The 14,796-nt window shown below is 40.1% G+C and overlaps 1 protein-coding gene across 3 annotated transcripts in view; it reads right to left on the bottom strand.

Annotated features, from left to right (window-relative positions):
* The window catches only part of AGGF1 (angiogenic factor with G-patch and FHA domains 1), a 44,513-nt gene extending 30,236 nt beyond the window's left edge, over positions 1–14,277 (bottom strand). For 2 of the 3 annotated variants that reach the window (XM_012180676.5, XM_042251995.2), the window contains exons 1-5: positions 13,699–14,277; positions 9,306–9,408; positions 8,068–8,270; positions 7,081–7,245; positions 3,216–3,404 (exon numbers count right to left, since the gene is read on the bottom strand). In XM_012180676.5, the coding sequence (XP_012036066.3) occupies positions 3,216–3,404; positions 7,081–7,245; positions 8,068–8,270; positions 9,306–9,408; positions 13,699–13,908 (870 nt within the window). In that variant the 5' untranslated portion in view covers positions 13,909–14,277. The remainder of the gene's footprint in view (positions 1–3,215; positions 3,405–7,080; positions 7,246–8,067; positions 8,271–9,305; positions 9,409–13,698) is intronic. The other variant, XM_042251996.2, reaches the window with a different exon arrangement.
* Positions 14,278–14,796: the final 519 nt, after the last annotated feature.

Here is a 14,796-nt window from a genome sequence, read left to right as displayed (position 1 = left end):
ACCAGCACAAAAGAAGACACACAGATCAATGCAATAGAATAGAGCCCAGAAATAAACTCACATTTATATGAGCAACTAATCTACAAGGGAGGCAAGAATATACAATGGGAAAAGACTGCCTCTTTAGTAAATGGTGTTGGAAAAACTAAACAGCTAAATGCAAAAAAGTGAAACTGGACAATTTTCTCACACCATACACAAAAATAAATTCAAAATAGATTAAAGACTTAAATGTAACAAAGGAGGAAAGAATATACAATGGAGAAAAGACAGTCTCTTCAGCAAGTGATGTTGGGAAAGCTGACAGCCACATATAAAAATCAGTAAAGTTAGAACATTCCCTCATAGCCTACCCAAAAATAAACTCAATATGGCCTTAAAGACGTCAATATTGAGACATGATGCCATTAAACTCTTAGAAGAGAACATAGGTAAAATATTCTTTGACATATAGTAGCAATGTTTTCATATGTCAGTGTTTCAAACCTATAGAAATATAAACAAAGGGGATCTAATCAAACTTTTATGCTTTTGCACAGCAAACTAAACTATAAATGAACAAAAAGGCAACCTACAGACTGGGAGAAAATCTTCACAAATGATGTGACTAATGACAATTTTCCAAAATACATAAACAGCTCATACAACTCAGTAAGAAAAGAAAAACAAATAACACAATCAAAAAATTGGGAAGAAGACCTAAATAGACATTTCTCCAAAGAAAACATACAGATAGCCAAGAGGCCCATGAAAAGATGCTTCTTCGCTAATTACTAGAGAACTGCAAATCAAAACTATAATGAAGTAACATCCCACACTATTCAGAATGGCCATGATTAAAAAGTCTACAAATAATAAATGCTGGAGATGGTGTGGAGAAAAGAGAACCCTCCTGTACTGTTGATGGGAATGTAAGTTGTGCAGCCACTATGGAAAATAGTATGGAAGTTCCTTAAAATGCTAAAAATAGAGTTACCCTGGGCTTCCAAGGTGGCTCAGTGGTCAAGAATCCACTTGCTCATGTACAGGACATGGGTTCGATCCCTGAGTTGGGAAGATCCCCTGGAGAAGGAAAAGGCAACCCACTCGAGTCTTCCTGCCTGGGGAATCCCATGGACAGAGGAGCCTGGTGAGCTACAGTCCATGGGGTCGCACAGAGTGGGGTACGACTGAGCCTGCACACAAGACTGAGCATACACACGGAGAGTTACATTATGGTCCATCAATCCCACTCCTGGGCAGATATCCAGAGAAAACAAATTCAAAAAGACACACGCACACCAATATTCACAGCAGCACTGTTTATAACAGCCAAAACACAGACGCAACCTAAAAGCTCACAGACAGATCAGCCGATAAAGAGGTGGTATATATGCACAACGGACTCTACTCAGCCATGAAAAAGTATCACGCCGTTTGCAGCAACGTGGATACAACTAGAGATTATTATCCTAAGTGAAGTAGATCAGAAAAAAGACAAATATTATATAAATCACTTATACATGGAATCTAAAACGTGACACAAACTCACTTACAAAACAGAAACAGACATCGGGTCGCAAAGAGCCAGACATGAGCACACATGCAAGCAAGCAACCGATTTCCCCAAAGACGCCAGTCCACACTAGTAAATACACATACGTCCTGTATATATCCTATATATAAATACACATACGTCCTGTATATATCCTATATATAAATACACATACGTCCTATATATATCCTATATATAAATACACATACACCCTGTATATATCCTACATATAAATACACATACACCCTATATATATCCTACATATAAATACACATACACCCTATATATATCCTATATATAAATACACATACACCCTATATATATCCTATAAATACACATACACCCTATATATATCCTATAAATACACATACACCCTATATATATCCTATATATAAATACACATACACCCTATATATATCCTACATATAAATACACATACACCCTATATATATCCTATATATAAATACACATACACCCTATATTTGCTAGCAGTGGATGTTTTCCTTACGTTTCCTAACATAAGTAACTGCTCAACGTAACTAAGAATGTTGAACTTTTACCCACAGCTGCTTATAAACTGTTTTTCTTGTGTTGTGAATTGTGCACTGACATCAGCGTATCAACAGATGCTCTGAATGGTCTTCTTCCAAATTACACAAGAGTACTTTATCTGCCCTATATCTACCTGCTTCAAACTTTAAAAAATTTTTTCAGTGGTCAGTTTCAGGCTGAAAAAAAGAAAAAAAATTTTTCTGCTTCTCGTAACTGAGAAATTGTAAAAAGTCCATGTTTTCCCCATGTAAAAGTTTCTTTTGTAAGATTCTGGCACCTTATTATTATATAATGGAATATTCTAATTGAATGCTGTACCTAAAACACAGACTTACTGGGTAGGGTAGGTCGGGGGACTGGGACTGGCATATATACACTGCATGTGTGTGCTCAGCTGCTCAGTCGTGTCTGACTCTGTGACCCCGGGGACTATAGCCCACCAGGCTTCTCTGTCCATGGGGTTCTCCAGGCTAGAATCCTGGAGTGGGGTGCTGTTTCCTATGCCAGGGGATCTTCTCGAACCAGGGACTGAATCTGAGCCTCCTGCGTCTCCAGCGCTGGCAGGTAGACTTCCTCCCTAGCGCCACCAGGAAGCCACAGACACGCTACTATGTGTAAAGCAGATGCCTGATGAGAACCACGCGCACAGCACAGGGAACTCTGCTCAGTGCTCTGCGGTGACCTAAATGCCAAGGAAGTCCAGGAAGAGGAGACACGCACATCTCACACATCTGTGGCTGGATGACTCTGCTGTACAGCACAAACTAACACAACACTACAAAGCAAAGATACTCTAATTAAATTTTAAAAAAAAGCAGAGCTACTAAATGATTTCCAGTTTCATCAAAAATTTTGGCTTTGGGACTTCCCTGGTGGTCTAGTGGTTAGGAATTCAGCTTCCAAAGCAGGGGACACAGTTTCTATCCCTGCTGGAGGAACTAAGATCCCATATGCTGCCGGCCAGCTGAGCCTGGGCACTACAATCAGGAAGCCCAAACACCGCAATGAAGAGCCTGCACACCACAAAAAGACCCAGAGTAGCCAAATAAGTAAAGCAGAATGCAAAAAAAAGAAATCTGGCTTAACTATGCCACCATTGTGTAGGTTTTAAAAATTATGATGACATTACCTTTTCTTCATTTGTCGTAGAAGAATCTGGATCCTTTCTTTTTTTCTTCAATTTTTTATCTTTACTTTGTTTTGTGCCAGAAGTCTGATAAGGCTGCAAATCCACTCGAGAATGAAACTGGTATCGACCACTTTCCACATCACAGTAGTAATAAATTCCAGTGGAGGGATCATAATACAGCTGGTTTTCCTTTCAAAGTGAAGGGAACAGTAAGTTCTATTCATGATGAAATAAAATGGAAAACTAAGCTTTCTAGTAAATGTGTTTCTTTAAAGAATTACAGTTTTTTCTGGGAAAAAAAAAAGATAACATAATAAAAATGCTTGTAATTTTCCAAAATACCATTCAATATCTCCTCTAGTTTTCCAAGTGTGGAAAATAAATACATATATATATTAAATTAAATCTCAGATAATTGCCAACATTTGACCATGTTTATGCTTAAAGAAATAGCAACTTCAGATGGTTCAACAAGAAACCTTTAGAAGTCATGAAAACTAAGGCATGCATCAGAAAAAGCTGACCACATAAAAGCAATTCCAGACTCATCATCTATATAATTACATGGTAATAATTTGGTAGTATAAACCCCTAAGCTCTCCTCTCAGTGTCATAAAGATTTGCCTCTTACTGTTCATGATTCAAAATTCTGGAGAAAATTTGAAAATAAAATTAAGCTCATGAATACTGTAACATAACATTCTATACAAAGAAATCAAACAACTGTCTTCACTAATCAATTCTACACTAAGCAACTACATAAGACTTACTGTAAAGCAGCCATGCAATAAAGAATTTTGGTCAATTATAGATAAAAACTAGAAAGATAAAATTATAGAATCATCTGCATTTATTAGATACTGGCCAAGACTTCCAAATCTTTAAAAACTTTTTCCAAAAACTTTTTGGAAAACTCAGCAGTGGCCACAGGACTGGAAAAGGTCAGTTTTCATTCTAATCCCAAAGAAAGGCAATGCCAAAGAATGCGCAAACACTTGCACTCATCTCACAAGCTAGTGAAGTAATGCTCAAGATTCTCCAAGCCAGGCTTCAGCAATACGTGAACCGTGAACTCCCTGATGTTCAAGCTGGTTTTAGAAAAGACAGAGGAGCCAGAGATCAAATGGCCAACATCCGCTGGATCATGGAAAGAGCAAGAGAGTTCCAGAAAAACATCTATTTCTGCTTTATTGACTATGCCAAAGACTTTGACTGTGTGGATCACAATCAACTGTGGAAAATTCTGAAAGAGATGGGAATACAGACCACCTGACCTGCCTCTTGAGAAACCTATATGCAGGTCAGGAAGCAACAGTTAGAACTGGACATGGAACAACAGAATGGTTCCAAATAGGAAAAGGAGTACGTCAAGGCTGTATATTGTCACCCTGCTTATTTAACTTCTATGCAGAGGACATCATGAGAAACGCTGGGCTGGAAGAAGCACAAGCTGGAATCAAGATTGCTGGGAGAACTATCAATAACCTCAGATATGCAGATGACACCACCCTTATGGCAGAAAGTGAAGAGGAACTAAAAAGCCTCTTGATCAAAGTGAAAGAGGACAGTGAAAAAGTTGGCTTAAAGTTCAACATTAAGAAAACGAAGATCATGGCATCTGGTCCCATCACTTCATGGGAAATAGATAGGGAAACAATGGAAACAGTGTCAGACTTTATTTTGGGGGGCTCCAAAGTCACTGCAGATGGTGACTGCAGCCATGAAATTAAAAGACGCTTACTCCTTGGAAGAAAAGTTATGACCAACCTAGATAGCATATTCAAAAGTAGAGACATTACTTTGCCAACAAAGGTCCGTCTATTCAAGGCTATGGTTTTTCCAGTGGTCATGTATGGATGTGAGAGTTGGACTGTGAAGAAGGCTGAGTGCCAAAGAATTGATGCTTTTGAACTGTGGTGTTGGAGAAGACTCTTGAGAGTCCCTTGGACTGCAAGGAGATCCAACCAGTCCATTCTGAAGGACATCAGCCTTGGGATTTCTTTGGAGAGAATGATGCTAAAGCTGAAACGCCGGTACTTTGGCCACCTCATGCAAAGAGTTGACTCATTGGAAAAGACTCTGATTCTGGGAGGGATTGGGGTCAGGAGGAGAAGGGGACGACAGAGGATGAGATGACTGGATGGCATCACTGACTTGATGGATGCCGAGTCTGAGTGAACTCTGGGAGTTGGTGATGGACAGGGAGGCCTGGCGTGCTGTGATTCATGGGGTCGCAAAGAGTCGGACATGACTGAGCGACTGAACTGAACTGGCCAAGATTTAATTGAATCGTCTATATCTTATTTACATCATAAATCCATGCAGATCAGACCTGGAAACATCTGGCAATACACTGAGATTAAGCAACTAAAGCTTCCTGAAAAAGAATTATTTTTCTAAGTGTTGATACTATTACAATTTACTAATTCATTTTGTCAATCTCTTACAAAAAATATTTATAATCCTCACTATCCTTCCTTTAGCTAAAAAACTGAATGGAAGCTTTAGATCTTTATTTCCAACGATAACAGAACTTCTACAACTGAAATCTTTTTTATCTGTTACCTTTCAGCCTGAAATACAGACATTTCAATTATGTAAGAAAATTTTTATTTAATTAAAATAAAATGAAAACTAGCAAAATAAAAATGGCAAAACAATTACGCCCCTACTCCAAAGACACACAACCTGCAGAACGTGATTAAGCATTTACGGAAGAGATGTCAGGAGGAAAGCTACGGAAAGGAAGGTGGAAGAATGGCAGACGCTAATGTCATATACTTGGAAATCGCGTATTTTCCTAGAAACCAATTAGCTAATCATTATTTTCTTTGGTAATAAGAGTTTAAACATTTATTTCCTGGGTATTAATTAACATTTTCAATTGGCATACTCCTATGAAAGAAAACTCTCTCTTTACAAAGTATTTACAAAGCACTGTACCAAGTGCCAACTGACAAGCTAATGAAATCGATTATCTAACTAAAATATTTACTCTTATCATTATGTTCCCTAGATTAGTTAATAGCAGTTCCTATAACTGGAACTGTGAATATCTACTCCACTTTCTGGCACTCATTACATTCTGTAATTCCTGAACCAGGTCATATTTGTAGACCACAGAGGTTGAAGAATGTGGGTGTACTGAGTTCCATCATTACTGTCATCAAAAGCTGAAAAAATCCAACTCAGTACTAGATCTTCAGCAATCAAAACACTGCATTATAAATCAAGAATTTTATTTTCTGGTTTTGTCCTAGTTGGTGGTTCACTGTATTTTTGATTCCACACTAATTCCCTAGTTCTCACTGTTAACAGATCGATTTTTTTTTATTTAAGTAGAATGCTTAAAGGACACAGAAAATAAAACACCAATAATAAACATGCCATAAAGAACTTTTAAAAAAAGACTCCTTTGTGGACTAAAATGAATTCACAAAGATACAGGTATTTGAAACAATTAAAAAAAAAAATCTCACCGCCAAGCCTAGAGCTAACAATGTTACTTCTGTATAAATTCTACGAAAAAATGTTAAGTTCTAAAACATTTTACAAAATGCAGTTCTCATCTCTTTTTATTAATAAATATGCTAACATTTTTGTATGTTACTTTACAATGTAAAGGTTATTAGATCTCACTAAAATAGTAATCTATAATAACACAATTAACTCATCTTATTAAATAAACATAAAAGTATAGTATCATAAGCTATTTTATAAATCTTTATTCTTATCAAGTAGCTCTGAATCAAACAATTTTTACATGCAGCTCCCTGCTCTTCTTAATTCAACCTAAGGTTTAATATTAAGCATTCAAGCAGCTAGGAACACAACCATCCAGTATGAAAAGGTCTGAGACACTTACGGAATCATAATAGAATCCAGTACTGTGATCAAAATACAATCCAGTGTTCTCATCATAGCTAAAGCCAGTCTGTGATACAGCAGCTTCTGCTGCAGCTCTCAAACTTTCAGCTAGTGATGAACCTTCTAAGGATGTATTCTCTGTTGCTAACGCAGATGCTGGCTCCTAGATATGGTACAATCATGTCAAATAGGACAAAAACATCCTTAAATAAAAAAGTAACAGAATTTGAACAATAAACAGACCTATAAACTATTTGGAATATAAGACCTCAGTTTCTGCAATGGAAAGGGATGGCTATCAATTACAGTTTGATTGCCATTAAAAAAAAATATGTCAGTTAATTCAAATCTGACCCCGTTTTGAAGACATGAGTGAGTGAGTGACCATTATTCAAAAATAAATATCTAATACCATAGGGAAGTGATCCACAAAATACAGACGGAACTATTCTTTACGATAAATGTTCAGGATTCTTCAATAGTTACAGGCGCAAAGGAAACAATTTTAGAAAACAGATGGGTGAGGAAAGCTATGAATTCGATATCACACATTAAGCAGTTGCCCTGCATAAACCTTACAAGATCCTGATTCAAACAAACTGTAGAAACTAATTTATAAAACATTCTGGGAAATTTGACAATAGCATGATGTTAGACATATAGGAAGCATTGAAAGAAGCTGGTGTGAGCATGGTATTGCGGTTGTTCAAGATTTTTTGGTTGAGTCAAAACATACTGACAAATTTTGCTTTAGTTTATGCGTACCATACTTTTTTTTTTGGAACACAATAGAGTAGGAAAACAATAACACATATGAATCAGTTCTAATTTTTGTTTCTCAAAAAGTGTATAATTTACTACATAATTACAGCATGTTTACAACCCTTGCATATGCTGTGATAAAAGAAAGAACTCTATTTTTCTCCATAATAACAACAAAGAACAAGTTCCTGTAATAACAGTTTCAAGTAAAGCACTCTATTACCTGTGAATTCGAGGCAAAATGGTCCTCTTGTCCAAAATTAACATCTTCTGTTATATCAGTACCAGAGTAAGTATCATTTTGTATGTGAGACTGGTCTTTAGAATTAAAAGTAGAAGCTTCGATATCCTTATCTTCCTGAACTGAGAGTTCAGATGCTTTATTTGAAAGATTAACTTCATTATAGTATGTCTGATAGTAATAATCTATTGCAAAAACAAAAAGTGGTATCATATTAGAATAGTGTATATAAAAGAACTTAATTCCAAAACATTACCAGCAAACACCAAAGAGCACACATTGCATGCAACTTGTATTTTTACAATTAAACACATTTTAACAGATTAAAATGAAGAGTGCAAGTAAATCTGCAGAAGGATGCATCTTTGATTCTAACGTCACCTTCAGAACCCTAGCTGTCAAGCTAAAAAGGAAAAAAAAAGGTAAGATTTGGATTTTCCATAGCAAGAGTAAAAAGAAAAAACAGGTAGACAGGTTGTGTTCTGTCCAAAAAAATTAGCAACTCTTAAAAATATCTAAGCACACACCTTAGTGTCGTTGAATATCAAACGACAATGGAATAAAGACAACATGTCAAGGGCTCATTTTTCCATCACATTTCAGTCACGATGCTGACTTTTTAAAAAAACATACCATCATTTGCTAAGTTGTGCACAGAATAAACAAGGCAAAATTGATTGGGAAAGACCATTTCTTGTGATTCCTACTTGTTAAAACCCAGGTGCTCAGTGATTTTGCCTCCCAACATCACGCCATTGATGAGGCCGTGGTTGTAGGCCCAGCCTCCTCCCAGAAGGACCTGAGACTGACACGGAACTGATACTAAGTGTAACACATCAACAAGAAAACACACCCCCTGGTCACAAGCAAGGCGAGGAGCGAGCAGACGGGTTACAGCAGAGCAAGGACTACTGGGTTACAGCAGAGCAAGGACTACTCGGTGAACACGTCACTGAAAACAGCAGCAATACTGCGCATTTGTAAGAGCAACAAGTTCTGCTTTCCCACAAGAGCAAACAGATTATCTGAAAATGCCAAGTCATATAGAGAAAAGGCAACTTTGTAACAGCTCTATTTATCTAGGGGGGTGTGTGTGTGTGTACATATATATATATATATATATATATATATTTTTTTTTTTTTTTAAGTTTAAAGAAAACGCCACACTAGCACGATCTGAAGGTGAAAGTATTTGGATAGCTTCACTATAAGGTGAGTACCTGAGATTGACCAAGGAGGGTGGTTCTCTGTTTGTACTTCTACATCAGACTTTTTATTATCTTCGTTTCTCCCACAATGGAGTATTTTACTGAGCTCTTCTACCTGAAAGAAAAAAAGGCTTTAGGAAATAAACCATACAGCCACCTACTAACATGTACATTATTCTCCTAAAATTACAGTAATTATTTTTCTTGGTAAAAGTTTGGAGAAGTACCAGGATCAGCTAGTTTCCTTTCAGAAAAACTAAAAATACTATAATTGGCTTTCATGTTTTACATCTGCAAAGGGAGGTGTTTTTATTCCTATACTCTCTTGGGAAACCTCAGACTATTCCTTCCAAAAATCAGACTTACGACATCAGTAAGACCCTGTGAACAGATTTATTTATTTCTAACAAAATAAGAATGTCTTTATACTAACATTTTAACTGGTCAGCAGCTCTCCCTGAGGAGAATTAAATTACCTAGTATCATTCAGTGTTCTCCACCTGGAATTAACTATTCACTTAAATAATGTCACTCATATACGTTAACACACTTTTTTATTGAAATATTAATCTTATACCTAAATAACTGGAGCAGAAGGAAGCAGAGATGACTGCCTCAGAGGGGCCTCTGGGCTCCCTGTACCTCACTGAAGGTCAAGGCCAGAGCACCAGAGCGTGAACACCCATCAACAGAAAAGAGCACTTATTAGCAACCTCAGTCAGACAGGGTCTCAATGCAAGACTCAATTCAGCTCAGTTCAGTCCAGTCACTCAGTCATGTCTGACTCTTTGTGACACCATGAACTACCGCACGCCAGGCCTCCCTGTCCATCACCAACTCCCGGAGTTCACCCAAACACATGTGCATCAAGTCGGTGATGCCATCCAGCCATCTCATCCTCTGTCGTCCCCTTCTCCTCCTGCCCTCAATCTTTCCTAGCATCAAGGTCTTTTCAAATGAGTCAGCTCTTCACATCAGGTGGCCAGAGTATTGGAGTTTCAGCTTAAGCGTCATTCCCTCCAATGAACACCTAGGACTGATCTCCTTTAGGATGGACTGGTTGGATCTCCTTGTAGTCCAAGGGACTCTCAAGAGTCTTCTCCAACACCACAGTTCAAAAGCATCAATTCTTCAATGCTCAGCTTTCTTTATAGCCCAACTCTCACATCCATACATGACTACTGGAAAAGCCATAGCTTTGACTAGACGGACCTTTGTTGGCAAAGTAACGTCTCTGCTTTTTAATATGCTGTCTAGGTTGGTCATAATTTTCCTTCCAAGGAGTAAGCATCTTTTAATTTCATGGCTGCAATCACCATCTGCAGTGATTCTGGAGCCCAAGAAAATAAAGTCTGACACTGTTTCCATTGTTTCCCCATCTATTTGCCATGAAATGTGGGACCTGATGCCATGATCTTAGTTTTCTGACTGCTGAGCTTTAAGTCAACTTTTTCACTCTCCACTTTCACTTTCATCAAGAGGCTCTTTAGTTCTTCTTCACTTTCTGCCATAAGGGTGGTGTCATCTGCATATCTGAGATTACTGACATTTCTCCCGGCAATCTTGATTCCAGCTTGTGCTTCATCCAGCTCAGTGTTTCTCATGATGTACTCTGTATATAAGTTAAATAAGCAGGGTGACAATATACACCCTTGACATACTCCTTTCCTGATTTGGAAAAGTCTGCTGTTCCATGTCCACTCCTAACTGTTGCTTCCTGACCTGCATACAGATTTCTCATGAGGCAGGTCAGGTGATCAGGTATTCCCATCTCTTCCAGAATTTTCCAGTTTATTGTGATCCACACAGTCAAAGCTTTGGCATAATCAATAAAGCAGTAATAGATGTTTTTCTGTAATTCTCTTGCTTTTTCGATGATGCAATGTGAGATTATATTCCTTATAAGCATGAAACTAAAATACAAGCTTCCACGTATTTCTTTCATGTTACACAGAGGTTAAAAAGAGAAAGGTGGTAAGACTGATTATATACTGATTTTCTATGCATTTCATCAGAGAAGGCAATAGCACCCCACTCCAGTACTCTTGCCTGGAAAACCCCATGGATGGAGGAGCCTGGTAGGCTGCAGTCCATGGGGTCGCGGACACGACTGAGCAACTTCACTTTCACCTTTCACTTTCATGCATTGGAGAAGGAAATGGCAACCCACTCCATTGTTCTTGCCTGGAGAATCCCAGGGACTGGGGAGCCTGGTGGGCTGCTGTCTATGGGGTTGCACAGAGTTGGACAAGACTGAAGTGCCTTAGCAACTTAGCATGCATTTCATAAATGATCAGATCTGCTGCTACCACCAAAGCTGGAACTAGACTGAAGCAAGCAAGGCACCAAAGGCACAAAATTTAAGGAGGCACTCACACTTAGGCTCATGAAAGTTTAGGATAGTACCTGAGAATCAGTACCCCCTTGAATTTTTCACCTTAGGTTACTGATTGCCTTGCCCTAGTCCTAGTTCTAGCTACTACTATTATTACTGTGAACAAGATAATTTATTTAGCACGTGCTACATTCTAGGCACTACACTTGGTACTTTGGATGACAACACATTCATTCTTACAACCACCTTACAAACTGGCTGTCCTAATCCCCATTTTAAACATGAGAAATTTAAAGAGATAAAGTAATTTGCACAAAGTTTCTTTGACTCTAAAGCCTGTACATTTATGTATTTTACTGCTAGTTCAACTTCAGTTCTCAAGCCAATTTTTCACTGCTCCAGAGAAACCGCTATCTAGTAATTAGCAATGACAGTTAACAAACTCCACCCAACACCAGGGGCGGCTGACTAGAAAGATAGTAAAGAAGAGCCATTACTATCACTAGGAGAGTTACAACTTTCTGTGCATTTCAATTTTTCATATTAGACGGCTATCAAGTTAACACTAATAACCAAAATGCTAGCTCTTCAAAGACTAGCAGAAACGTTTTTAGAATCTCTAGCAAGCAGAACTTTCACAATTTAGAATTATAAAAGGATTTTTTTTAAGGCTATCAAATTTTCCTCCCCTCTCCCCACAATATTTTAACCGTATTTGTAGTCTCCTGTAGGTGTCCAAGAAAGAGCTGTTGAGTAACCAAACACAAATTTTCTATATCATAATATTAACAACTCCATACAATGGTCGCAGAAAGTCACTGCAACTCAGCACTTATTTGCATAGCTTATTTGACAAAGCATAACAAAGTCTGATACTTTAATTTTCACCCTGTGGTTTTAGGAAATGTACCAACATATGTCAAAGGACAACAGTTTAACTGAAATTAATAATTACATGTAAATATAACTTGTTGGGAAAGAATGCAATAGACCAAAAAAATCAAGCTGGAAAAATTATACTGTTTAAAAATTCAAGGGGATTACTGATTCTCAGGTACTATCCTAAACTTTCATGAGCCTAAGTGTGAGTGCCTCGTTAAATTTTGTGCCTTAGGTGCCTTGTTTGCCTCACTCTAGTTTCAGCTTCAGTGGCAGTAGCAGATGTTTGTCAGTTTAAATATTTGCCCTTACTGTATTTTATGGCAAAGAGTTAGCTGCTTAGTGTCTTTAACAAGCAGAGTTCTATCTTCCCGACTTCCACCAGACAACTCAAGATAAATGCCCAGAACAACCTCACATTAATACCTTCTTGCTCTTTAGTCGCTCAGTCGTGTCTGAATCTTCACGACCCTATGAACTGTAGCCCATTAGGCTTCTCTGTCCATGGGATTTCCCAGGCAAGAATACTGGAGGGGATTGCTATTACCTGCTCCACACGATTTTCCGAAACCTCCCACTCACGTCTCCTGAATTGGCAGGTGGATTCTTTTACCACTGAGCCACCAGGGAAGCCCCCTCACATATGTATAGCGATCAAAACGGTGAAACAGTTTATGGACGCTTAATTTGACTTAACCTTCATCAGTTGGTCCCATCATTCTCATTTTATGGGCAACCAAGGCTCAATTCAAGGCTCAACCAAGGTCGCAAAGAGTCGGACACGACTGAGCGACTTGAACTGGAACTTGAAAGCTCAATTTCAGTTCACCCTTCTAGACAATAAATGGGGCTGATTGCAATTGGTGCTTTACAAACTCAAAAAGTGATCTGGAATATTGTAAATGTGCCTACTGCCAAGGGGATTTTACAAGTGAGAATGAGAACTCAAGGTCCTTAAGTTCACTTCACGCCCGGTCGCAACTGCAGCTCACGCATTTCATCTAAACCGAGTACCCCAACTCTTAGGTTTGTTCCAAAGGTTCTTGTAATTAAAATAGCACAAAACTTTTGACTCTTCCAGGAACTCTCTAAAGCAGTTCAGGGCCCTGCCAGGGAGCCCTCCCGAGGCGATCCCAGGCCTCGAAGGCCTCGCCGCTGGGTGGGGCGTGGGGCTGGAACCGGACGGCGCACCTGGGTGCGGAGCTCCTGGTTGTTGCTCTCGGCGCTCTGGTACAGCCGCTCCGTGTGGTGCAGCAGCTTCTCGATCTCCCGCACTTGTCGCTTGCAGCTCCGCAGCTCGCGTTCCAACGTCTCCACCTTGCGCCTCAGCTGGGCCAGCTCAGGCTCGGGGGAGGGTGGCGGCGACGGAGACAACGAAGGCGGCGGCGCCTCGGAGGCCATGGGGTCCGGCGCGAGGCGGCCCGTGGGCGCGGAAGGGGCTGCGCTCAGACCGAGGCGGACGCCGGTGGACCCGGGAGCCAAGGGAGCGCGTGGGCAGCGAAAGGCGGCCTCAGCTCCGCCCGGCCGCGGCGGCCCCTGGCCATGACGCCCTTAAGCTTGTTCCCTGTAGCCGAGAGGGACTGCGGACAAACAAACAAGGGAACGGATAATGGGCACGGCCCAGCCAGGCCGCCTTTCAAACAGTAAAACTTTATTGGTAACTTCCCGTCCAACCGACCCCGTAAGCCGCAGAAACGTTAGACAAATGGGCGGGCTAGAGAAGGGACCGAAGCGACCCGGCCGTTTCTCGGCGGAACCGGAAACGATGGTGCCGGCGGTGGGTGGGACCGAGACGGAAAAGGAAGCGACGGGAGCCGAGAAGGGCCTTACGGCGCACAAGCGCAGGCTGCCGGGTGGGCGGGGAGAGGGCGGGGAGGGGCGGGGCGAGGGCGGGGAGGGGGCGGGGCGGGGCGGCACCGAGGACGTGAAGAGCAAAAGCGAAAGCTGCTACAGACTGTAGCTCAGGAGAGATGAACTAAGTCGAGCATTCTTGCAGGCTTTTACCATCGTACGCTTTCAAAACGTTTTCAAACTTTTTGCCCAGAGTTCACTTCCTAGCTGCTTATTTTACAGAGAAGAAGAGCGAATCTCCAAGAAATGATTTGCCAAGAACTAATGGCTCAAGCGTAAAGAATCTGCCTGCATGCAGGAGACACAAGAGACGAGGGTTCCATCCCTGGGTCAGGAAGACCCCCTGGAAAAGGAAAGGGCAACCCACTCCGGGATTCTTGCCTGGAAAAATTGATAGACAGAGGAGCCTGGCGGGCTGCAATCCATGGGGTCTCTAAA

The sequence above is a fragment of the Ovis aries genome, chromosome 7 (genome assembly GCF_016772045.2).
Source record: "Ovis aries strain OAR_USU_Benz2616 breed Rambouillet chromosome 7, ARS-UI_Ramb_v3.0, whole genome shotgun sequence".
Taxonomy (NCBI): domain Eukaryota; kingdom Metazoa; phylum Chordata; class Mammalia; order Artiodactyla; family Bovidae; genus Ovis; species Ovis aries.
Note: the sequence above shows the minus strand (reverse complement) of the source record. Positions and strands in the feature narration are given on the sequence as shown.